Source organism: Capricornis sumatraensis, chromosome 16, assembly GCF_032405125.1.
Source record: "Capricornis sumatraensis isolate serow.1 chromosome 16, serow.2, whole genome shotgun sequence".
Lineage (NCBI taxonomy): Eukaryota > Metazoa > Chordata > Mammalia > Artiodactyla > Bovidae > Capricornis > Capricornis sumatraensis.
Window position 1 is genome coordinate 29,495,439 of NC_091084.1, and position 26,483 is coordinate 29,521,921.

The 26,483-nt window shown below is 39.4% G+C and overlaps 1 protein-coding gene across 1 annotated transcript in view; it reads right to left on the minus strand.

The window, feature by feature from the left end:
* SIK3 (SIK family kinase 3) overlaps window positions 1-26,483 on the minus strand; it is a 258,013-nt gene that overhangs the window by 78,339 nt on the left and 153,191 nt on the right. Inside the window, exon 4 of the mRNA XM_068988165.1 lies at window positions 2,849-3,010. Coding sequence (XP_068844266.1) covers window positions 2,849-3,010 — 162 coding nt within the window. The remainder of the gene's footprint in view (window positions 1-2,848; window positions 3,011-26,483) is intronic.

Below are 26,483 nucleotides of genomic sequence, written 5' to 3' on the forward strand. Positions count from 1 at the left end.
TCAAAAAGACTATTGAAAAGATCAAGGATCTGAAAGTTACTTTGGGCTTTGAGAATAAAAACTGATTTCATTACTTATCTGACTGTGTCCCGTCACAACCCTCCAACACACCTCTCCAAAACTATTCATGCTGTGGTCAGCTTCAATTAGAAGCATTTCTCCCTCTGATCCACTGAACTCAGAGAAGGCTTTGGGGGTGAGAATGGGCATTCTGTCTAACACGTGTAGGAAGAGAAGCTTGGGCAATGACTGAGAAACTTGAGTAATGACAGCATGCAGGAAAGAGCGCAGAGACAATGTCCGCCAGCTTAGAAGAGCACAGAGCCACCATGCTCATTTAGTCTCTGCTTTGCAGCGAAAACTAACAACAAAAACAGAGCCTTTACGTGAGTGAAGTAAAAATCCTGCCAAAATATATGTATTAATACACAGCCCAAAGCTCAATGCCAGCATCCCTGGGAGTCTATAATTACACATCAGCAGGTAGAAACTCATATTGTGACTACATGGGTTTAACAAAGAAAGCTTTAAAAAATCTCCTTATCCAAATATTTGTCAGTAGAGACCCTGAATTCAGTTGTCACCAATCCCTGCTTTAACACCTGGCTTTTCCATGCAAAAATTAAAAACCATACAAATTGCCCGTGTGTGTGTGTGTGTGTGTTAGTCACACAGTTGTGTCCAACTCTCTGTGACCCCAGGGACTGGGGCTCACCAGGCTCCTCTGTCCATGGAATTCTCCAGGCAAGAATATTGGAGTGGGTCGCCATTTCCTTCTCTAGGGCAAATTGCCCTTAACTAAACCAAAATGGTTCTAAATTCAAAATCAAAAACAAAAAAGCATAACAATTTTTTCTTGATCTTTGGTCAATAGAATAAGACTGGAGCAGAAAACCTGGGCCTTTTTTTTACTCACTACCTTAATTACCAATCCAAAGAGCCCTACAATGACATTTGTGGCTGGCTGAGTAACAGCCCTTCAAAGATGTCCCTGTCCTAATCCATGAAACTTGTGAATGTGTTACCTACTTTCGCAGACATGATTAGGTCAAGGATCTTGAACTTCATTTATTTAAAAAAGGATCTTTTTTTTTAAACTTCATGTATTTATTCATTAAAAACTTTATTTATTTATCATTTATTTGGCTGTGCTGGCTCTTGGGATCTTCCATCTTCGTTGCAACCTGTGGGATCTAGTTTCCTAACCAGCGGTGGATTGTGGGCCCCTGCACTGGAGTGTGAAGTCTTAGCCCCTGGACCACCAAGGAAGTCAGTAGGTTAAGGATCTTGAGCAGGAGAGACCATCCTGGAGGGCCCAATATAATCACAAGGGTCCTTTCAAGAGGGAAGAAGGGGGAACATATTAGGAGTGAGAGATGTGACAACAGAAACAGGAGGCGGAAGGGTGATGTGAGAAAAGGGCTGGAGCCAAGGAACACAGAAGGACTCCAGAAGCTGACCAAGGGAAGGACAAGAATCCCCGAAAGCCTCTAGATGGAGCCAGTCCCGCCCCACCTTGATTTCAGCCCCACACGACTCACTCCAGATTCTGGACCTCTAGAGCTGTAAGATAATACACTTATACTGCTTCAAGCCACAAAGTCTGCAGTCATTTGTTACATCAGAATAGATAATTAACACAACATTTTATTATATTTTTAAGGATTGTGAAGCTTAGTAGGTATTGTTGTCATTAATTCAACTGAAGCTACAATAATGACAAAAGAGAGTTTGAAATTTTGAGGCCTTTCCCCCTGCCCAGGCTTGTGAGAACTGTCGGCATCCAGAGGGCTTTAAAGAATATAAAACCGATATAAGGGCAAAGGAAAAACTTAATTTCATTTAAGAAAAAGAAAGTATCTAATTCCTGTCTACTGTATATTGAGCACATATAGGACTCAAAGAGCTCACATCTGAAAAGTTCTAATCAGCCCAACTCAGATAAACATAAGGCTAGGTGAATTCCAAGGATGTGAAAGCAGAGCCTGGAAAGGCGGCAGTTATGTACACAAAAGAAACTGTCAGAAGAATCACCAACCTACATACACGGACTCTGACCTCTCATGTATAATATAAACTTGAATTCTGAATTACCATCTGGTTAAGGAGGGAAATCTTTAGAACTGTTTCTTACTTAGGTTTTTAAAGACAGTTATATTCTAGCTACACTTCTGTTTTCTATATGAGACTCCCTTCCTTTTTTATCTGGGAGATGAGGGACATAAAGTGTAATACCAAAAACTGTCAGAAAACAAAAATGGCTTATTTTCATATCTATCGTTTCCATGTAGATTGCAGTCACTTTCTTCTATCAATAGGTGGTGAGCTTGCATTGGTTAGGCAAATGCTGGCAGTTTACGAAAACTGAAGTATGAGGAGACTGAGGCAGTGAAGAGTGCTCTTTCAGGCACTGTCAGGTGAACAGATGAGTGAAATTTGACGATGAAAAGAGATGGGTTGCCTTTAAACCACAATAAGATCTATTCTTAAAACCACAGTCTTAAGAATAAGCATGGTCTGTATCAGCAATGACACAAATCAACCTTCTCAAGTGAGGGTGGGCATACAATTTTATGAGGTCTGTTTACTACTTTATTCTATGTTGTATTCCTTACTCAAAAATCACTTTTTCTTTTTTCTCCCCAACCTAGCTGTATCAGAAACTATGTGAAAAATTTACATAAGTGTATTTTGAAAGTTTATTAATTTTCAAGCCACACACACACACACAAAATCCTTTTCACAACACTTCTTTCTGAATAGATAGAAACAAGACAATCCCTTGCTTTAAGAACCCTGAAGGAAAAGCTCCTTTATTCCTATTGCACATCCTCAGCACACTTCTCACCTGCTATCTTGATATTCAGATTGGCGTCCAGGAGCAAATTTTCAGCTTTTAAATCACGATGAACAATGTTCCGACAGTGACAAAAATACACGGCTGCCACGATCTGTTTGAACTTGCGACGGGCCTCCTTTTCTGCCATCCTGCCATGGGCCACCAGGTGGTCTGTGCCAAAGAAGAGTACCGTCAGTTCTCGTTGGGGACTGGTGTGATTTCAAAAGGTAGACAGAGGAGGGCTGCAAGCGGGCCCAGCACAAGAGTGAGTCAAAGAAGTGACACAAACAGATGGAATGCAATGCACTCGCAGTCTTGATTCGTATCTATACAGTTCATTAGTAATCAGACTCCATCAAGTATAAATCCCATTACACAGAGAAGAGCACACTCACCCTACCATAAGAAAGGGAGAGTTGTGAGGGACATGCGTAATGGTTTTCTTCAAGGATAGTAATACTCAACACCTTCCTGTTCACAGCTCCATTGCAAAAGTTTACAATATACACAGCAAGCATGCACATGAGATAAGTATCAGTATCAGCAATATTTCCTGTGCTAAAGAGTGAGTCAAAAAGCAGAGTCACAGTAATCAATCGTTTTAGGAGAGAACAGACAGAAATTAGTCATTGCTAAGGGGGGAAATCCTGCTTTATATAGGCCTCTGTTCAGGCTGATCTCTTTTGCTCTCAAGTTTTACAACTTGACATAAAAATGTATGTATTTGGTGACTATTCTCTGGAATGTACAGCAATATGCCTGCATCTTTACATGTTCATTTACTGTGCTTACCCAATATTTTAAAACTGTGTTTTGAAGCTTTACTGATAACATCAATAGAAAACCAAATGAAGTTTCTACCACTTTAAATGAAATAACCCCATTGGCTATGTTGTTAACTAAGGTACAACAAAAGAATTTACATGTGATAAACTTTGTGTATCTCTAAATCAGGCTAGCTACTATGTTTAAAAAGGAATTGGTTGATACATATCCTAAGTTCTATAACTTTTTTCTAATCATGGCAGTAGGTTTATATATTAAACCAATGACATGCATATCCTAACCCAGCTCTTCGTCTAACAACAAATACGGGTCATGACAGCTGATGGGATTAGAAACGTTAGTGACACAGTTTGCTCTGTTTGAACTCTGTAATAGCCTCTCAGCGCTATCCTTAAACCAACTGATCCAGCTTGGGAAAAGATGCATTTGCCATCATAAGCATCCTGAGATAGTGGGAAAGTGAAAAATTAGACAGCATAAGTGACTACATTATTGTTTGTTTTCTAATAGTAGTTTCAGTAACACTACCCGATTGGTTCAGCACCATATCAAAACCCCATGGGACCAGTCAGATATTTCTTTCTTTCACCACAGAGAACTCTGAAATAAAATATATGCTCTAGTAAAGACTAACAAGATTAAGAGCTTCGGACAAGAAATGGGGGAAGAGGGTGTAAAGAAGAGGGGGAAAAATAGTAATTCATCTACACAGCAGATTTTCAAACAATTCAAACAACATTCTGACACAAAGAAGATAAGACTTTGGAGACCAAATACAACAGTAATTTTAAGAACAATGTTATAAGCAGATTATTTAAATTATTAAGGAAGACTCCTCAAAGAAGCTGCTGTAATTGTTAAGAGTTATCAATGACCCACACACAAAATCTTTGAAGCATTTCCCTCAAAAACAATCATTATTATGGCCAAGATTACCAATTTAGTAGAAATAAAGAGAAAACAAGAAGACTTTAGCTTAGATATTAAAAGGACTAGGATACAGCTTTCCACCAGAGTTTGGAGGTGGTGATAAATGAGCTCACACATTGGTATGTTTAGGCTTCTGGTATGATCTGTCAAATGAACTTCAAACAACACAAAAGCCTCAGAGAGGGACAAGGAGTGAACATAAGCTGCTGAAGAACTGGACATCCATCAGAAATGGACACCATGCACCACTGCAAGAGGCCTTTCTCTAACAGTACCTGCTCCTTTGACCCACTACTGCTCTTAATCCAAGGCCTAATTATTCTAATAATGTGTTTTAGCTGCTAAACTGTCTAATTAAAGAGCTTTGAAGAGACAGCTATTCTTGAGAAATGCAAAAATAAGCCCTTATGAAGGTTTACCATCAGAAGCTCATTTGGCCAAGCCACCCATTAATTAAAATGCCCAGGAGACATTCATCTGGCAGTAAATACTAATTACCAGAACACATCAAAGAGCTTCTTAAACACAACAGAATGATTAATTTAGCCATTTCCAAAATAAGTGATTTTCTTTTATTAAAAATAACTCTTTATATTTTCCAAGTACTTTGTTTTCCTAAAATGATTGGAAAGTTCTCAAAAATGTTACACAGGCCAGGAGCTGGTGGAATGCAGACTAATTCTGTTTTATCTCTAGAATGACACATTGGTTGTCCTTGGTGAATCATTTATACTGCCAATATCTCTATCTCTTGATCTGCTAAGCAGAAATTCTGTTACATGCTATGGCCAAAGAAACAACAGCATATTTGGGAATATACTCGTACTTTGACTAAGAGTTATCATATATGACAAAATTTTAACTTCCAAAGACATTTTTTTAAAAGCTATTTAAAAAAAAAATTCCACTCAATACTACATAAATGCTATTTCAGCATTTGCTTAACAGATCATAAGGATCTTTGTTTAGGATGCTGTAGTGCTCGAAACTGATTTTTATTATTATACACCAACTGTCAATGTTACATGGTTCTGGTTACAAGGTATCTGTGACAGCACACTGGGTGAAACAGCTTAAGTTATATAGCACTTTCACTAAAGAAGGCTTCCCTGGCGGCTCAGATGGCAAAGAATCTGTCTGCAATGCAGGAGACCTGGTTCGATCCTTGGGTTGGGAAGATCCCCTGGAGAAGGAATTGGCAACCCACTCCAGTATTCTTGCCTGGAGAATTCCATGGACAGAGAAGCCTGGCAGGCTACAGTTCATGGGATGGCAAAGAGCTGGACATGACTAAGCAACTAACACTTTCACTTTCTTTCCCTAAAGATATCTACAGTATCCCTATAGCTATGAATATAAAGATACACACAATTTACTTCTTTTAAATATGTTAGCTGTAAACATCAGATGTTTCTTCTGAGCCATTGTGTTTGATGTTTAAGTTTTTGGGGAGTGCTGTGTTCTTCTCCACATATTGGACCTTCATTCTGGCTCAACGTCATTCAGACTTCAGCCTCTGCTTTTATTTTTGCCCATCTTATTACCACCACTCCACCCCCACCTACCAACCCACAGTCCTTGTTAGTTTGCTTTCAGTGTAAACCTTAGGGTCTAGTGGGTGTGCCAGGAAGCCCACAGCCTGCAGTGGTTTGCAGTCCCTGCTGAAATTGCCTTTCAGCTGCCTGCTGACAAATGGCTGCTTTATGTTCATGACTGCTCCATAGGCAAGTAGCAAAAATTCTTCCAGTTCAAATATGATATTTAACTTTTAGCGAAGAAACCCAGAGCAGGAGGCCAGCCTGGACTTAACACAAAGTCACAGCACTGGAAAACACACTGGGGTAATTTCAGAAGGCAAATGATATAAAACAGCTCCTGAACCACTTCAACATTCAAAGTAAAACACATTTTGAAACTTGTCAGGAGACACCCAGTTGCAAGGAACTCTAAAGAGTTGTTCTGCTTCTTCTGGACAGCTTAGTGAGCTAGTTCTCCGAAATACTGGGCAAGATCCCACCCACACCACTAGTCCCAAGCAACCCACCCTGCTCGGACACTAGCTTCCTATATTCCTAGACTCGTGCCCCCACCCACTCACCCGAGTCTAGACAATATGCAATCCGTCACAGTAAACTCCTTTTCACCATCAATTAACTACTAATCTACTTAGTTCCCACTGTACCTGCAAATTTAAAGGTATCCTCTATCATAACTTCAATCATTTCAACCCTGACAAAGATGAAGTGACTCTCAATTAGAAGGAGAAAACAGTTCTCCTGTTTTCTAGCTCTTATTACAAGAAATCTATGAAATAAAAACTATAAAAACAAACAACAAAAAAGTAAGGAGTCTAAGTTGTCTTTCTCACTTTTCAATCACCACAAATCACTTGGCACTGGGTTTCTATATTCTTTTATCTGTTTTTCCTTACAAAGTTAAAAAAAAAGTTAGTGACACTAAGGGATTTATATACCTCATGAAGAGTATATTATTAGAAGCAGAGGGAATGAATTCTGAAGTTTCAAAAGTATTCAAGCACCAGCATTTATAAAGTTTGCTTCAGAACTGACTGCTTGTAATTTTGTCCCAATCTGACTCAAGAAGAAGTACCTTGTGGTACATTTAGATTCTAACCTTTCAAAGAGCAAAAATACACACAAGGCAGTCTTAACGTCCCTAGACCAGCTCACTCGAGTGTCAGAGGCATGCCACTAATGGGGTAGTGGTGGGGAGCCAACATTTCTTAAAATAAGTCACTTTTCCACTATAAACAGACAGTGTCTCCATTTGTCTGCTAGGTCTACGACTCGTAACTGACCCAAACACTAGCTGAAAATGAACATACCCTGACAGCAGGTCAAGCAACAGGGCAGAGACTTTTCATTTTTCATGATGAAGAAATAACTCAGTCTTGAATGGGGAAAAGGTGGCTTGTGTGCTAAGCTAGGTGGCTACCTGCAAGGATCTCTGCCCATTCCAGACTAACCACAGCTAGCAGTTCTTTGCTGTGCTACTCGGTTCTATCATTTCTTCTTTCTACACCCATGGAAACAACTTCCTGTTTATCAAACACACGCTTCTTTCCAAAAGAGCCAAGGCGAGGCCAAGATAACCCAGCTGCCTGGTAGCAGGTTAACAAGAGTGCACTCACTTAAATATCACACTGTCCCTAACCCTTGGACGCCCTGAGCTGCCAGGCACTAGAGGAAGAGGGCCTGTTATTTGTTTTTCCTTGACAAGAATCCAACTACCTCATACTTCTCTACTTGTTGCTTCTTTTTCTTACCATCTCTTTCCTTCATCCTTCCAGCGGTTCAAGCCAAAAACCCTGCTGTTGTCTTTCCTTCTCTTTCTCCCATTCCTCACATCCAGTCCACCAGCAGATTTTATATACTCTGCTGTCAAGATACATCCAGAACTCAACAACCGTCACCCCTATCCCCGTCCTACTTCAGTGCCACCAATTTAGTCCAATAGCCATTACTGCCCTCTGGATTGCTGCAAAACCTCAGAATAGTTCTCCTAAACAGTACCCCCGATTCTGCCCCCGGCCCACCGCTATCTACTCGCAAAACGACAGCCAAAGTAGCAAGCTTTTTTCCCTGACCTTTTCTTTTGAAATAATTACAGATTCACAGAAGCTGCAGAGATAGTACAGAGAAATCCCATGTATCCATCACCCCGTTTCCTCCAATAGTCCAATCTTGTGTAATTACAGAACGATATCAAAAGCCAGAATTTGACATGGTTGGAACACATGTATATGCCGATGTCATCTTATCATACATACAGATTTGTGGAACTACCACTGCGACCAAGATAAATAATTATTTGGAGTTACTCATTACTAAGTATTCTTGCAGGTATAAACACAAAATGCATACTACTTTTTTCTGTCTATCCCAAATACTAAACCTTTTGCTTCAGTGTTCTGAGAAAACACTCTTTTTGTGTGACACACAGCCACAAGATAAGCTTTAGTTCTAAAAGTTTTAGGCTAGAACAATTTCTAGTTTTTCCTATGCTTCCTTACTACATAGAAAAGAGACCTTTGCATGTGATGGATGCTTATTAATTATAGATTAACACTAGGAAAAACCATCAGAGGATAGACTATAAACTTTAATAAAAACTATTTTTTTTTTTACTCTTTAATTTACCACTAACAAAGTCTGTAAACTAAGCATAGTTTATGTTTAGGCTATTAAAAATAAGCCAAGTCTAGCTTATTCTTTCAAACGATTCTTTAAAATCACGTCTCTGAAACTTTCCCTAACATACTCATCTACCCTAGTAGAAAGTGAAAGTGACGTCGCTCAGTCGTGTTCGACTCTGCGACCCCACAGACTGAGTGTAGCCTACCAGGCTCCTCCATCCATGGGATTTTCCAGGCAAGAGTACTGGAGTGGGTTGCCATTTCCTTCTCCAGAGGATCTTCCAGACTTAGGGATTGAACCCAGGTCTCCTGCATTGTAGGCAGACGCTTTACCGTCTGAAGAACTGGTCCATATTTTATATCAAATGGCATTTAGTCCATACACTCTGTAACATCAGTGAGCAACTGTATACCTCCTGTTTCTCAACATGTATACCTCCTCCTCTAGACCAGGGGTTCTTTTTTTTTTTTTTAACCTGAGTATAACTGCTTTACAATGTTGTGTTAGGGTCTGCTGTACAAAATGTGAATCAGCCGTAAGTATACATACATCCCTCTCTCTTGAGCCTCCCTCCTACCCCACCACCACCCCTCTAGAGCACTGAGCTGAGTTTCCTGTGCTATACAGCAGCTTCCCACCTATCTATTTTGGTAGTCTACATATATATAAAGCAATGCCACTGTCTCAATTTGTCCCATCCTTTCCTTCCCCCACTGTGTCCACAGTCCCTTCTCTAGCTCTGAATCTCTATCCTGCCCTGAAAATATGTTCATCAGTACCATTTTTCTAGATTCCATATATATGCATAAATATAAAATATCTGTTTTTTTTTTTTTTAATTTCTGACCTACTTCACAGTCTGTATGACAGACTCTAGGTTCATGGATATTTAGCAGTAAAGCGAAGTCATCAAACTGTAATTTTTTAAGCATTAAGCACAGGCAGCTCCCTCATATTTTCGGCAGGTTGCAAATATAAATGCTAAAAAGTCTGATATTAAGAAAATAAAACAAAAAAATGAAGAACAATGAATAGGAAATTAATTAGAGAAGGAAATAGGTTATTTTATGAAATTCTGGAATACTTACTGACTTGTCAATAAAGCCTTATAAAACAGCTAGTTTTTCTAACCAAAGGGAGTAAATAATTTATATAACTAATATAAACTATAAACTAATTTATATAACTAAAACAGTATTTTAGTTATAAAAATATATAGAATGCTATGAGGATTAAATAAGAAAAGCATGTTACAACAGCCACCACCCAGCACATAGCAATGTATTCAAATAAACAATGTGATAGTGTTCTCAAACATGTGGGAGGCTGCAAGCTAACACATGTAACACCTAATATCTAGTACATGTTGCTGTTTGGTTTCAGTCGCTAAGTCGTGTCCAACTCTTTATGACCCCATGCAGGCCAGGATTCCTGTTCTTCACTGTCTCTCAGAGTTTGCTCAAACTCATGTCCATTGAGTCAGTGATGGCAACCAACCATCTCATTCTGTTATTCCCTTCTGCTCCGGCCTTCAATCTTTCCCAGAATCAGGGTCTTTTCCAATGAGTCAGTTCTTGGCATCAGATGGCCAAAGCATTGCAGCTTCAGCATCAGTCCTACCAGTGAATATTAAGGGTTGATTTCCTATAAGATTGACTGGCTTGATCTCCTCGCAGTCCAAGGGACTCTAAGAGCCTTCTCCAGCACCACAGTTCAAAAGCATCAATTTTTCAGTGCTTAGCCTTCTTTATGGTTCAACTCTCATATCTGAACATAACTACTGGAAAAACCATAGTTTTGACTAGAGGGACCTTTGTTGGCAAAGTGATGTCTCTGCTTCTTAATACACTGTCTCGTTTTGTCATAGCTTTCCTTCCAAGGAGCAAGTGTCTTTTAACTTCATGGCTTCAGCCACCACCTGCAGTGATTCTGGAGCCCAAGAAAATGAAATCTGCCACTGTTTTCATTTTTTCCCCATCTATTTGCCATGAAATGATGGGACTGGATGCCATCAGTTTTTTGAACGGTGAAGTTTAAGCCAGTTTTTTCACTCTCTTCTTTCACCTTCATCAAGAGGCTCTTTAGTTTCTCTTCACTTTCTGCCATAAGGGTGGTATCATCTGCATATCTGAGGTTGATTTTCTTCCAGCAATCTTGATTCCAGCCTGGGATTCATCCACTGTGGCATTTCTCATGATGTGCTCTGCATGTAAGTTAAATACGCAGGGTGACAATATACAGCATTGACATACTCCTTTCCCAATTCTGAACCAGTCAACAACCATTTTGTTTAATGTCCAGTTCTAACTGTTGCTTCTTAACTTTCATACAGGTTTCTCAGGAGGCAGGTAAAGCAGTCTGCTATTCCTATCTCTTTAAGAACTTTCCACAGTTTGCTGTGATCCACACAGTCAAAAGCATTAGTGTAGTCAATGAGGCAGTAGATGTTTTCTAGAATTCTCTAATTTTTTCAATGATCCAGTGGATGTTGGCAATTTGATCTCTGGTTCCTCTGCCTTTTCAAAACACCGCTTGTACATCTGAAAGTTCTCGGTTCACTTACTGCTGAAGCCAAGCTTGAAGGATTTTGAGCAATATCTTGCTAGCATATCAGATGAGCACAATTGTGTGGTAGTTTGGACATTCTTTGGCATTGCCCTTCTTTGAGACTGGAATGAGATCTGACCTTTTCCAGTCCTGTAGCCATTGCTGAGTTTTCCAAATTTGCTGGCATAATGAATGGAGCACTTTAACAGCATCGTCTTGTAGGATTTGAAATAGCTCAACTGTAATTCCATCACCGACATTTGCTTTGTCTGCACTAATGCTTCCTAACACCCACTTGACTTCAAACTCCAGGATGTCCGGCTCTTGGTGAGTGTCCTCACCATCATGGTTACCCAGGTCATGAAGACCTTTCTTGTACAGTTCTGTGTATTCTTGCCACCTCTTCTTAATCTCTTCTGTCTCTGTTAGGTCCTTACCGTTTCTGTGCTTTTACAGAGCCCATCTTTGCATGAAATGTTCCCTTGGTAATTTTCTTGAAGAGACCTCTAGTCTTTCTCATTGTATTGTTTCCTCTATTTCTTTTCATTGTTCATTTAAGAAGAAAATGAACAATGCATCTTTTCTCCCCCTTGCTGCTATTCTTTGGAACTCAGCATTCAGTTGGCTATATCTTTCCCTTTCTTCTTTGCCTTGCACTTCTCTTCTTTTCTCAGCTATTTGTAAAGCCTCTAGTTATACAATTTGGTCTTTTCCATTTTCTGCTCTGTTGGTATCTGAGAATCCCATAAGTAAATGGCTGTGTGAGAACTTCCGGGTTCCATACATGTTGGCACCTTTAGGAAATGTTATTTTTAAGGCGCTGAGAATGTCCATAATAAATCATACACCCTTCAACACAGTACTGTTAAGTTAATAATTTATTTTAAATGCCTATGAATTCTGCCTGGTATTCAGGAAACTTTTCTTGATAAAGCGCTGGATTTATGACTTCATGGTCTCAAATAGGAAGTCTGGGGATGTATATCTAAAGAAATCATTCTGTGGAAATTTAAAATTATGAGTTTAGTGGTTTGCAAAACTAACCAGTTTCCCAGTTCTGTTTGTAAAGTTAAACAGACCCACATTGTCATGGTTGCCCCTTTATAATATAGTGCCAAACAGTATGCAGTAATCATTTCAATAAATCAATTGAATAAGCAATAAATGCTCATTCAATAACCATTTATTGAAGCCTAGTACATTGCTTCAGCACTTCCCTGTGGCTTAGCGGTAAAGAATCTGCCTGTCAATGTAGGAGACACAGGTTTGATCCCTGGGTCAGAAAGATCCCCTGGAGAAGGAAACAGCAACCCAAGTATTCTTGCCTGGAAAATCCCATAGACACAGGAGCCTGGAGGGCTACAGTCCTTGGAGTTGCAAGGAGTCGGACCCGACTTAGTGACTGTGCATGCAATGCCAATTACATTGCTTAGAATTCACAGTCTTTAATAAGTCTTTCTCTGTTCTTATCCAGAAAACAAAAAGGTATTTTTCCTTCCATGTCAAAAACTCCTTGAGCTAAAATGTGTACGGAATAACATGAAAATTCCATGTCTGACTTGGTTACCTTTGTGAAACAATGAAATAAATTTGTTAGACACCGCATTAAACAGTGAACACACAGATAAGATTCAAATGTCACAATGCAATCTAGTGACATTCCTTCATTCACTTTGTCTTTCATTCAACAGATCAATAAATATTTAATAAGCATACATTCTCTATGGGAACTATTCTAAGTACTGTTTATTAGCAAGGCTCAAAATTTACAAAGTCCTTACTCTTATGAGGCTTATAGTTTATGAGGCTTTATATACGTCTGTTGTCAATAAAAACCAAGAAGACGAATAAAACAGAGAAGGAACTAGAGAGTAGTGGGCCAATAGGAAGAGTGAGATTTCAGACAGCATGGCTAGCAAAGTGAAGTGAAGTCGCTCAGTCGTGTCCGACTCTTTGTGACCCCATGGACTGACTGTAGCCTATCAGGCTCCTTTGTCCATGGGATTTTCCAGGCAAGAATACTGGAGTGGGTTGCCGTTTCCTTCTCCAGGGGATCTTCCCGACCCAGGGATTGAACCTGGGTCCTGCATTATAGGCAGACACTTTACCATATAAGCCACCAAGGAAGTCTTCTCTAATAAGGTAAACATTTGATAGGAGACCTGAAGGAAATGGACGAGCGAGCCATGTAGATATCTGGGGAGAGTATTTGGGGAAGAAGAAATGGAATATATGAAGACCTTAAAGTGGGAACATATCCAGAGCTTAACAAACAAGAAAGAGATGTCAATAAGAAAAGGCAGGAGAGTACTAGGTGCTGAGGTCACAGAGGCTGCTGGAGACCACGTAACACAGAGGTTACAGACTACGCACTTATTCCAAACAGATGAAAAAAGTGAAAATCGCTCATTCATGTCCAGCTCTTTGTGACCCCGTGAACTATACAGTCCATGGAATTCTCCAGGCCAGCATACTGGCCTAGTATGGAGTGGGTAGCCTATTCCTTCTTCAGCACATCTTCCCAACCCAGGAATTGAATCAGGGTCTCCTGAATTGCAGGCAGATTCTTTACCAGCTCAGCTACCAGGGAAGCCCCCAAAAAAGAGAAAGCTGATAGAAGTAGAAAGCTGAGTGGGAACATTCCACTTTTACTTTAAAAGAATCACTCTAGCTGCAATAGAGGAATCAGAGCAGATTCAGGGAGACTGGATAAAGGCTTCTGCAGTAATCCTAGCAATAGATGACTATGACTTCCATCAGGTTGGTACTGGTTGAGGTGATGGTAAGTGACCAGATTCCACATATATTCTGAAGGTAGAGTCACCACGATTTACTGACAGCTTTGGCCTGAGGTATGAAAGTAGAAGAGAAATTAAGTATGACTCTATAGAAGCTTTTGGTGTGAGGCTCTAGACACACAGAGTTGTGGTTATTGACAGAGGAAAGACTGGTGAAAAGAAAAAGTTGGTGAATGGAAACCAAGAGTTCAGTCTGCACATGTTAAGACATATGGTCCATCAGACCAAGGGGAGATATCAAGCAAACAGCTGAGTATATAAACCGGGAATTCAGAGAACAAGCCAGACTGGAGATTTAAAATTTGGAAGTCAGCAGTTGCTTGGGTCATAAAAATCAACAAGAGAGTAGATGTGCATAGAAGAAAAGAGGTCCAAGCAACTGAACCAGGCAGCTCTCCAAAATTTAGATGTCAGGAGGATGAGGAGGATCTGGCAAAAGAACCACCGAGAAAAGTGATCAGTCAAGAGACTACTGTCTCAATTACTCAGTCTGGTGTAAATCAATGACACAGAAACATAAAAGAAAAAATAAAAACTCACTGCAAATAGTGCTACAGTAGAGGTGTGCTCAAAGGAAGAAGGGAAAAGGCAATAACGCTCTAGCACAATCAGGGCAGAGTTCTCAGAAAGCATAACATTTTGAGAAGGGTTATAAATGTTGAGTAGCAAATAATCGGGCAAAGAAGCATGGCTGGGCTTTTGTATCTTGTGTTCTGACACCTCCCAAACAATTTCTCTGTGGAAGCCCTTTAGAGACCTTGTGAAGAAAAAAAGGACAGTATTCTATATGGGATTAGGAAATTTAAGTCCCCACTAGCTTCATACTAGAAACATGTGAGGGCATCTGGTAAACCCCTTTCTGTCTCTTTCGCCTTCACATTTATCAATGTGTCTGACTCGTTGTGACCCCATGGACTATACAGTCCCTGGAATTCTCCAGACCAGAATACTGGAATGAGTAGCCATTCCCTTCTCCAGGGGATCTTCCCAACCCAGGAATCAAACCCAAGTCTCCCACATTGCAGGCAGATTCTTTACCAGCTGAGCCACCAGGGAAACCCAAGAATATTGGGGTGGGTAGTCTATCACTTCTCCAGCGGATCTTCCCCACCCAGGAATCAAACCAGGGTCTCCTGCATTGCAGGCAGATTCTTTATCAGCTGAGCTACCAGGGAACCCCCTTATTAAAGACAGTGAAACTCATTGCACAGTCCACAGCTCCACACAGAGTCTGCCAGTTGCTTAGGCAATGTCCATAGCCTTGAGGATAATTTATCTGATAATTCAACCTCATGTTTACCCGAACTTTGTCTCCAGTGACCTATAACTCCACCAAAATTCAGCAGGTTTCTTATGGCCACAGCTTGAACTTGTCTCTGCCTGATAGTTTTATACCTCTGAAATTCTAAACTTCAATAGTATACGCGCCTCTCTCTCAATATAACCTTCTAGATCAGCAATGTTGAATAGAAATAAAATGTGAGCCATTTACATAATTAAAGGTTTTCTAGTAGTCACATTTTAAAAAATGATTCATTTTGAAATTAATTTAAAGAATTTATTTTATTTAAACTAATATATCAAAAATATAATCACTGAAACATGTAAACCACATGCATATTGGCAATGAGAGGTTATCTTCTTTTTTTCATACTAAGTCTTCAAACTCCAGTGTGTATTTTACACTTACAGCATACCACATTTCAAGCCATACGTTGTCTATAGTCAAGGCGAAATGTAATTTTACCAAAATAAGAATTGGGTTCAATAGGAAAATGTTTTACACTGTGTATAATAAAGAACTGGCCTTGCCCAACATGATAGACTGGCTTTATCCTTTGGTTTAGAGTGTTTCTGCCTGGGGACCTTGAGTCATACCAGATAGTCTAACAAGATGAGTTAGCAAGGGACTGGCCATACCCACATAGTCTTAGGGGGTGAGCTGGCCACACTAGAACAAACAATGTGACTTAGGGGGGGAGCTTCGGGTCAGCTGGCCTGGAAACTGAGGTCAACCATGTTAAGTATTCAATCAGTCAATTAACCTTTCCTATGTAAAACAGAAACTCTGAACACAGAGGCTCAGGTGAGCTTCCCTATGGACAAGACTCTGCATACTATCACATAACAACACCAGGAGAGTAAGACATTCTATGGGGAGAGGAAAACAAAAGTTCCATGTTTGGTACTTCTCATGGACTCTGTTTCTTCCCTTAGATGATTTTAATCTGAATCCTTTCATTGTAATACACTGTAACTGTGAGTTAAATAGCTTTCAGTGAATTCTGTGAGTACTTTTAGCAAATTATCAAAGGTGACAGGTGGTACTGGGAAATTCCTGAACTTGCAGTTGGTGCCAGAAGAGAGGATGGACTTGGGTGCTCAACTTTGAAGCCAGCCAACTCTCTGAGTTGTCCTAAAACTGCTTCAGTTTTTAAATGTTAATTCAATTCAAAATTCAGTTCCTCAGCTGCACTATCTATTAATACATTTCAAATGCACACAGTGGCTACAGTACTGGGTACACTTTCAGACTTTCATCTCTTTGATCTTGTTATGCCCAACACACTTGCTTTTTAACTTCATCTAGATCTCCAGCGTTTAAAATTCCTATTTACGATCATTCATCCTGATCTCACTTGCCTTATACTCCTTTGAGCCTAAGCCCAATGACCCACACATTATTTACTTTATTGTTAGTGGTTTGAATTTCTTTGCCAACTGTCTCTCAAATTATTACACATGATTTTATGTCATGTTAGTTACATCTCAATTTTTTAAAGTTTTTTTAAGAAGTAAAAAATGTTTAGAATATTGCCTGGTACATAATGATGCTGTGGACATGTTGTACAAGTCTTTAAACTGATTAGCACTTTACAAACACTCATATAATCCTCACAACAACCTTTGGAGTTAAGTGGTGTCTTCATCATCATCATTAGTATTACTATTATAATAATCTTCATTTTAAAGACAAAGGTAGTGAGGTTAAAAAATTTGCCCACTATTACAAAGGCAGTAAGTAAAGGAACTGGGATTTGAATCACAGCAGTCTGACTCTATCCATATTCTTAACCACTAACAATGCCACTTTAACTCTATCTATAATCCATTTCTCTATCCCCATGGCCATTACTCATCAGACAATTCTAAGTTCTCATCTATTTTACTGCAGTAGCCTTCTAAGTGCTCTTGCAGACCCCTCTCCTTCAAATATATCCTTATATTGCCATCAAAATACCCTTTCTTAAACAAGTCAAACTGAATTCTGGCCCTTGCTTAAAGTTCTCCCATAGTTCACAATCATCTAATAATGGAAGAAACTCTTAGTGGCCACAGACTTATTTATTTAAATGAAATCACAGAAAGTGAAGAGGAACTAAAAAGCCTCTTGATGAAAGTGAAAGAGGAGAGTGAAAAAGTTGGCTTAAAGCTCAACATTCAGAAAACAAAGATCATGGCATCTGGTCCCATCACTTCATGGGAAATAGATGGGGAAACAGTGGAAACAGTGTCAGACTTTATTTTTGGGGGCTCCAAAATCACTGCAGATGGTGACGGCAGCCATGAAATTAAAAGACATTTACTCCTTGGAAGAAAAGTTATGACCAACCTAGAGAGCATATTCAAAAGCAGAGACATTACTTTGCCGACTAAGGTCCATCTAGTCAAGGCTATGGTTTTCCCAGTAGTCATGTATGGATGTGAGAGTTGGACTGTGAAGAAGGCTGAGAGCCGAAGAATTGATGATTTTGAACTGTAGTGTTTGAGAAGACTCTTGAGAGTCCCTTGGACTGCAAGGAGATCCAACCAGTCCATTCTGAAGGAGATCAGCCCTGGGATTTCTTTGGGAGGAATGATGCTAAAGCTGAAACTCCAGTACTTTGGCCACCTCATGCGAAGAGTTGACTCACTGGAAAAGACTCTGATGCTGGGAGGGATTGGGGGCGGGAGGAGAAGGGGACGACAGAGGATGAGATGGCTGGATGGCATCACTGACTCGATGGATGTGAGTTCGAGTGAACTCCGGGAGATGGTGATGAACAGGGAGGCCTGGCGTGCTGCGATTCATGGGGTCGCAAAGAGTCGGACATGACTGAGCGACTGAAATGACTATGTGGATATCAATTTAATTTCTATCTAAATGAAATTTTATGTGGCATATTGGGTATAAAAGCAGAAATGCTCCTGTTGAATATGAGGGAAACATGGGAATAGGCTGAATATATTTATGGGCAAAGCACGACTCTTTAGCTCTGCCTCACATAACTTCTTTCTCAGAGATGGCATCTTACACATTTCCAAATAACCCTCAGAACTTTCGGGATAACCTGAAAACCACTAGTCTATCACTTAATCCTGTGAGAAACTAGCTCTAGTTCTGTGAATACACCAATTTTTCACATGCTTTAGGGTCTTTATATATGTTATCCCTCTGGAAAGGTCATTTCAACTCAGCAAACTTCTCATACACGAAAACTCTGTTCAAGCTTCGCTTCCTTCACAGAGACTTCTCTAACCTACTCCGTACTCCAACAACTGCAAACAGTGCTCCCCACGGTCGTCACATTCCTAAATGAAGGCGTCCTGATGACGCACAACATAGTACTTGAAACTGAAGAAAATACTCCAGACATGGTGTGGCTGCCACCAAAGGTAAGCTCACTACAACTCTTCTAGCAAATCTGAAACTGAACTTGGAATTAGGAGCCAACTACTATTTGAAGCAGTTTTGTGTTTTGATTAGCCAAGGACTCTGGGATAAAGTTCCTCATTAACATTTACACCTAGAGCAGAAACTTCCAAGCATCATTATTCATCACTTCAAGTAACCATGCAAAACTCTGGATCAAACCAACCACCTATGTTCTGCACTCCGATATCTAAGCTGCCAAAAACTGCTAACAAACACGGAAGACAAGCCACACCAAAGTTAATTAACATCAACAGCTGCCAGCCTGTTCAAGCTGCCTATAAATCCTTCAACTTGTCTCCTGCAGCTATCTCTTTCATTTCCTTCAGTTGCTATTTCAAGATCTCATCTCGGCATACAAGTGATTTTCTTACTTCTTGAAAATTAGTGACTAGGTATTCAGATTCTAAATCTGAATCTCCCAAGTATCAATCTCACACAAATACTTCAGCAAACTTACCAGCCTTCAACTCTATGTCTACCCACTTCCTCTCTTCTCACAGAAAACTAACCCCTCACTGATGCACTAGAATGTATCCCCTTGTATCTCCTTGTAGTCCCAACTCTCTCTCATTCCTTCCCATTATAGCCAACTTTCTCAAGAGTCATTTGAGAAATGACTTCTAAGTACCAGCCTTCAAAGTATGGGACTGATTTTTATCTCAGTATATGCTCTAGGGATTATAACATGCATCTTAATTTATCACACTCTACTTCAAATTAAGGCTGACTGGATTCAAGTAAAATACAGAACATTATTCCAACAGAACTCCATTTCCTCAGACTTTCTTTAGATACTTACTTATATCAATATCTGCTAGAAATCCAGAAATAGTGTCACAGTTACTTTAAGTCATTTTATGCCTTTTAAAGAAATTAAGAGAATAAAAGAGGGAAAAGTTATATTTATGCACGCCTTTATTTCCTATACATTCATCTTTCCTGATTTTCTTCATTTCCTCCTGTGGCTAGGAGTTACCGTTTGGCATCACTTGCTTTCAGTCTGAGCATTTCCTTTGGGATGGCTTATAACAGCAGATTTGCTTATACAAGAAACTCTCTGTCTTTATTAACAGTTATTTAGGAATGACGTTATTTTGCCGTCATTTAAAAGGATATTTTTGCTAGATACAACATTTATGGTTCAGTTTTTTATTTTGGCATTTTAAACATGCCAATCAACCACCTCCATTTTTTCTGATGAGAATCCAGCTATAAATCATATTGCTCTTACCCCATATGTGATGAGTCAATTTTCTCTTGATGCTTCAAGATTCTCTTTGTCTTTCAGCAAACTGACAATGATGTGTCTAGATGTAGATCTTTTTGCAATTATCCTACTTGAGAGTCAACGAGCTTCTTGAGACCATAAATTGATGTTTTATAATACACTTTAAAAATCTCTGGCCACTATTTCTTCAAACATTCTTTCTGTCCCTTTCTCCTTTCCTACTGGACCCAATATAAACATGTTGGTAAACTTGATCTTGTTTCATAGATTTCAAAGGCTGTGATTATTTTTCTTCAATGGTCTTCTCTCTCTTCTTCAGATTGGATTATTTCTATTGATAGTTCCTCAGGGTTGTTTTTTTTTTTCCCCCTGCCACCTAAAATCTGCCCTTGAACTCAACTAGTGTATTTTTCATCTCAGTTATTGTGGTTTTCTAGAATTTCCATTTTCTTTTTCAATAGCTTCTAAATCCTTATTGAGATTCCTTATTTATTAAGTCATTGTCATCATATTTTCTGTTATTTAAACATGATTTCTTTGTTTGGACAAATTTATAATAACTGCCAGAAGTTTTTGCTAAAAGCAACATCTAAGCTCACTCAGAGAAAATTTCCATTGACTATTTTTCTTTCTGATTTTGGATCACATGTTCCCAGGTTTTCTTTTCTCCCTCTTTCAGTTTTTTTTAAGGAAATTATAAAATTTATTTATTTTTAATTGAAGAATAATTGCTCCACAATATTGTGTAGGTTTCTGCCATACATTAACATGAATCAGCCATAGTCCCTTTCAGTTTTATTGCAGTATAACTGACATATAGCACTATATAAGTTTAAGGTGTATAGCACCATTATTTGACTTATGTACATCATGAAATGATTACCACAATAATTTTAGTGAACACTCATCATCTCATATAGAGTCATATAGACACAAAGTTAAAAAACTAGAAAATAAAATGTTTTGTGATGAGAACTCAGGATTTATGGTCTTAACAACTTTCATACATAGCATATAACAAAATTAATTTATCATATTGTACATTTACATTTCTACTACTCAAATACAACTGAAGTCTACTCTTTCACTGCCTTCAATCAATTCCCACTCCCTTGAAACTTTTTTAAATAAAAGTGAGCATTATAGATAATATACTTAACCAGTTCTAGATTATTATCTTTCCCCCTGAGGATTATTGTTTCTGTTGCTCATCCTTGTTTTTTTTAGTAACCCTCTAAGAAATAAGAGGGCTAATCTGAGAATCTGTCTCTCTGTGGTATGTAGCCATTGATATCTCTGCTAGTTTTTAAAGTTCTTGCTTTTGTTTTTTAGGATGGCTTCCTGGAGGTCATTCCTATGTCTATATCACTTAGTCGTCAAGACAGTAGACCTTTCACTTTCTGCTGACAAATTTACTGGTGGATTCAGGAGTTCATTCAAAGTTCAGGAAGTCGGCCTCAGCTATAAACACTGCTGGGCTCTCTCAGGACTTTCTAATAGATGCCAGTCCCCTAGGAAACCAGAGCAGAGAAGGCAATGGCACCCCACTCCAGTGCTCTTGCCTAGAAGGTCCCGTGGACAGAGGAGCCTGGTGGGCTGCAGTCCATGGGGTCGCTGAGAATTGGACACGACTCAGTGACTTCACTTTCACTTTTCACTTTCATGCATTGGAGAAGAAAATGGCAACCTGCTCCAGTGTTCTTGCCTGGAGAATCCCAGGGACAGTGGAGCCTGGTCGGCTGCCATCTATGGGGTCGCACAGAGTCGGACACGACTGAAGTGACTTAGCAGCAGCAGCAGCAGCAGGAAACCAGAGATGAATGGAGAAGGGTATCCTACCCTGCTATGGTTCTCTCAGTAACAAGGTCTCCCTACTAGATTACTGGCTAGTGGGCCATACTGCTGCTCACCCCTAGCAAAGCCACAACACTAGCTTGCAAGGCCTTGAGCCCACTACATTCATTTTCCACCAAAATTACTATTTTCACTGACAACACAACTGAGCATGAGTTTTTCGTCTTTCATTCCAAATCATCTGCCTCTGGCAACAAAGATCCTAGTCACAAGGCCAGCTCGCCCTGGATCACACCGCTTCCCCTAGAGCAAGAGGTGAAAGATGCAGGGCTCAAGCAAGAAAGCCAAGCCTCCCATGTTCTTATCACAAGCTAAAAGCTCTTCACAAATTAAGCTTCTCAATTTGATGCTCGCCATTCGTTCATTTACAGAACCCTAAATGACTGTTTCTGACAATTTAGTCTAGTTTTATATTTATTTATTGGAGAGAAGATAGTCTTGACTCTGATATTGTCACTTTTCGGTTAAGTTCAGTTGCTCAGTCCCCATGAACTGCAATGCACCAGGCCTCCCTGTCCATCACCAAATCCCAAAGCTTGCTCAAATTCATGTCCATCAAGATGGTCATGCTATCCAACCATCTCATCTTGTCATCCCCTTCCCCTCCTGCCTTCAGTCTTTCCCAGAAAGTCTTTTCCAATGAGTCAGTTCTTCCCATCAGATGGCCAAAGTATTGCAGCTTTAGCTTCAGCATCAGTCCCTCCAATGAATATTCAGGATAGATTTCCTTTAGGATTGACTGGTTTGATCGCCTTTTTCTCTTCTTTCATTTATGATTCTAGTAATTTGAGTGTTTCATTTTTTGCTTGGTCAATCTAACTAAAGATTTGCCAATTGTGTTGACCATTTCAAAGACGCAGCTTTTGGTTTCATTGATTTTCTCTATTTTTTTCTATTCTTTCATTAATTTCTGCTATAATTATTTCCTTCCTTCAGCTTGTTTTAGGTTTGAGGTGCTCTTACTCTTTCATTGTCTTAAGATAGAAGACTAGGTAGTTGATCTTTCTTACTATAGGCATTTTACGGTTATAAACTTATAATTTTACAGTTATAAACTTCCATCTAAGCACCCTTTTAGTTGCAATCCATAGGTTTTGAAATACTGTCCTTACTTTCATTCATCTCAAAGTACTTTCTGAATTTGCTTTTGACTTATTCTTTGACTCATTGCTTACTTTAAAATACACTGTTTAAATTTCACATATGTGTGAGTTCCCCAAATCTTCCTACCATTCATTTCTCACTTCATTCCATTGTGGCTATAAAACATTTTGTATTACTACTAAAACTGAATAAGTTTAAATTTTATGGAGGTTTGTCTTATGACCTAGCATATGGTCTATCCTTGAGAATGTTCTGTGTTTACTTGATAAGCATGTATATTGTATTGCTATTAGATGGAGTATTCTATCAGTATCTGTTAGGTATAGTTGGGTATTGGTTGACCAAGTCTTATTTTTTCCTTGTTGATCTTCTGCCTAATTTTTCTATCCATTATTGAAGGAGGGTGTTGAAGCTTTCAATTGTTGTCACTGTCTTTTTCTTCCTTCATTCCTGCCAGTTGCTGTTTGATATATTTTGGTGCCCTGTTATTAGATACATATGTTTATAACTGTTACAGCTTACTATACTAACATATTACCTTCTCATCATATCCCCCTTTTTTTTCCCATCATATCCCTCTTTATATCTAGTAAGTAGAAAAAGAAAGTCTCTTGTGTTTAAAGTCTATTTTATCTGATATCAACATAGATATTCTAGCTTTCTTATCACTGCTATTTGCATGATATAACATTTTCCATCCTTTTACTTTCAGTTAATTCAGTTCAGTTCAGTTCAGTCGCCCAGTTGTGTCCGACTCTTTGCGACCCCAGGCCTCGCAGCATGCCAGGCCTTCCTGTCCATCACCATCTCCCGGAGTTCACTCAAACTCACGTCCATCGAATCGGTGATGCCATCCAGCTATCTCATCCTCTGTCGTCCCCTTCTCCTCCTGCCCCCAATCCCTCCCAGCATCAGTCTTTTCCAATGAGTCAACTCTTTGCATGAGATGGCCAAAGTACTGGAGTTTCAGCTTTAGCATCATTCCTTCCAAAGAACACCCAGGGCTGATCTCCTTTAGAATGGACTGGTTGGATCTCCTTGCAGTCCAAGGGACTCTCAAGAGTCTTCTCCAACACCACAGTTCAAAAGCATCAATTCTTCGGCGCTCAGCCTTCTTCACAGTCCAACTTCCACATCCATACATGACCACTGGAAAAACCATAGTCTTGACTAGATGGACCTTAGTCAGCAAAGTAATGTCTCTGGTTTTCAATATGCTATCTAGGTTGGTCATAACTTTTCTTCCAAGGAGTAAGCGTCTTTTAATTTTATGGCTGCAGTCACCATCTGCAGTGATTTTGGAGCCCCCCAAAATAAAAGTCTGACACTGTTTCCACATCTATTTGCCATGAAGTGATGGGACCAGATGCCATGATCTTCGTTTTCTGAATGTTGAGCTTTAAGCCAACTTTTTCACCCTCCTCTTTCACTTTCATCAAGAGGCTCTTTAGTTCCTCTTCACTTTCTGCCATAAGGGTGGTGTCATCTGCATATCTGAGGTGATTGATATTTCTCCTGGCTGACGTACCCCTTTTCCTATTTGGAACCAGTCTGTTCTTCCATGTCCAGTTCTAACTGTTGCTTCCTGACCTGCATATAGGTTTCTCAAGAGGCAGGTCAGGTGGTCTGGTATTCCCATCTCTCTCAGAATTTTCCACAGTTTGTTGTGATCCACACAGTCAAAGGCTTTGGCATAGTCAATAAAGCAGAAATAGATGGTTTTTCCGGAACTCTCTTGCCTTTTCGATGATCCAGCGGATCATGTTTATTGGTATCTTTAAATTTAAAGTATGTTTCTTGTAGAGAGCATACAATAGACCATGTGTTTTTATTCAGTTTAACAATCATTGCCTTTGCATTATATTATCCCACCCGTTCACACTTAATGTAATTACTGACAATGGATTTACGTCTGCTGTTTTACCTTTTGTTTTCCATACAGTTTGTCTATTTTATTCATTACTGCTTTCTTCTGCATTAAGTGAATATTTTCTAACAAAGCACTTCAATTTCTTGAATGACTTTTGCATTGCAATTTTTGAGGGTATTTTTTTAAGTGACTACTTCAGTGTTTCGCATGTATATTTTATCTTACTCAAATAAGGTTCTGATTTTATACCAGCTTAATTTTGATGGTTATATAGAAGTGTTTCTCCTTTATAGTGTCATTTCTTTTACCCTCTTGTCTGTGTCCAGTGTTTTTATAACAAAATTACATTGATTAATGCTACAAATCCAACAATACACCACTAAAATTATTTCTGTGTCATCTATAATGAATTCCTTAGGCAAATGCAGTTTTTCTCACACACACACCACCTCCAGTGTGTGCTGCTATTGACAAATATATTACACTATAGCCTCAATAATGTATTTCATATTTATTTTTAAATACATTAAGAGAAAAAAGCAGAAAGTATGTGTCACTTCTGTCTTTTATGATTACATGACATTTACTGGTGCCCTTTTTTTCTTGTATGAACTCAAATTACCATGTGAGGTCATCTGCTTTTACCTTGAAGAACTTCCTTTAGCATTTCTTATAATGTGGCTCTGTCAGCAACAAAATCTCTCAGTGCTTGATTATCTGGGAAACTCTACTTCGCCTTCATTTTTGAAATACAGGTTTACTGGATATAGGATTTTAGTTAACAGTTGTTTTTTTTTTTTTCTTTCAGCACTTTACAAATGTTATCCTATTGCCTCTGGCCTCCATCATTTCTGCTGAAAAGTCTACTACCAAAACTTAAGGAACTGCCTTTAAGTGATGCATCATTTTTCTCTTGATGCTTTAAATACCTGTCTTTAACTTCCATTACATTTACTATGATATATCTGTTTGTGGACCTCTTTGTGTTTACTACTAACTGGATTTTGAAGAAATTCCTAGATATGTAGGTTATTGTTTTTCAATGAATTTGTGAAGTTTACAGCCATTACTTTCTTGCGTATTTTTTCTGCTCCTTTCTCTCTTCCTTTGGTGCTCCCATTATACATATGTTGGAGCATTTGATTGTACCTCTCATTTCTCTGAGGGTCTGTTCATTGTTTTTAACTCATTTTTCTCTTTGTTCTGCAACTGGCATTAGCAAGCCTGTGTGCGTGCATGCCTGTATGCATGCATGTTAGGTCGCTTCAGTCATGTCCAACTCTTTGCGACCCTATGGACCGTAGCCCACTAGGCTCCTGTGTCCATGGGATTCTCCAGGCAAAAATACTGGAGTGGGTCGTCATGCCCTTCTCCAGGGCATCTTCCCAACCCAGGGCTTGAGCCCATGTCTCTTATGTCTCCTGCATTGGCAGGTGGGTTCTTCACCACTAGTGCCCCCTGGGATGCCCTATAACATGCCTGCTGCTGCTGCTGCTAAGTCACTTCAGTCGTGTCCGACTCTGTGCGACCCCATAGACGGCAGCCCACCAGGCTCCCCTGTCCCTGGGATTCTCCAGGCAAGAACACTGGAGTGGATGGCCATTTCCTTCTCCAATGCGTGAAAGTGAAGTCGCTCAGTCATGTCTGACTCTTCATGACCCCATGGACTACAGC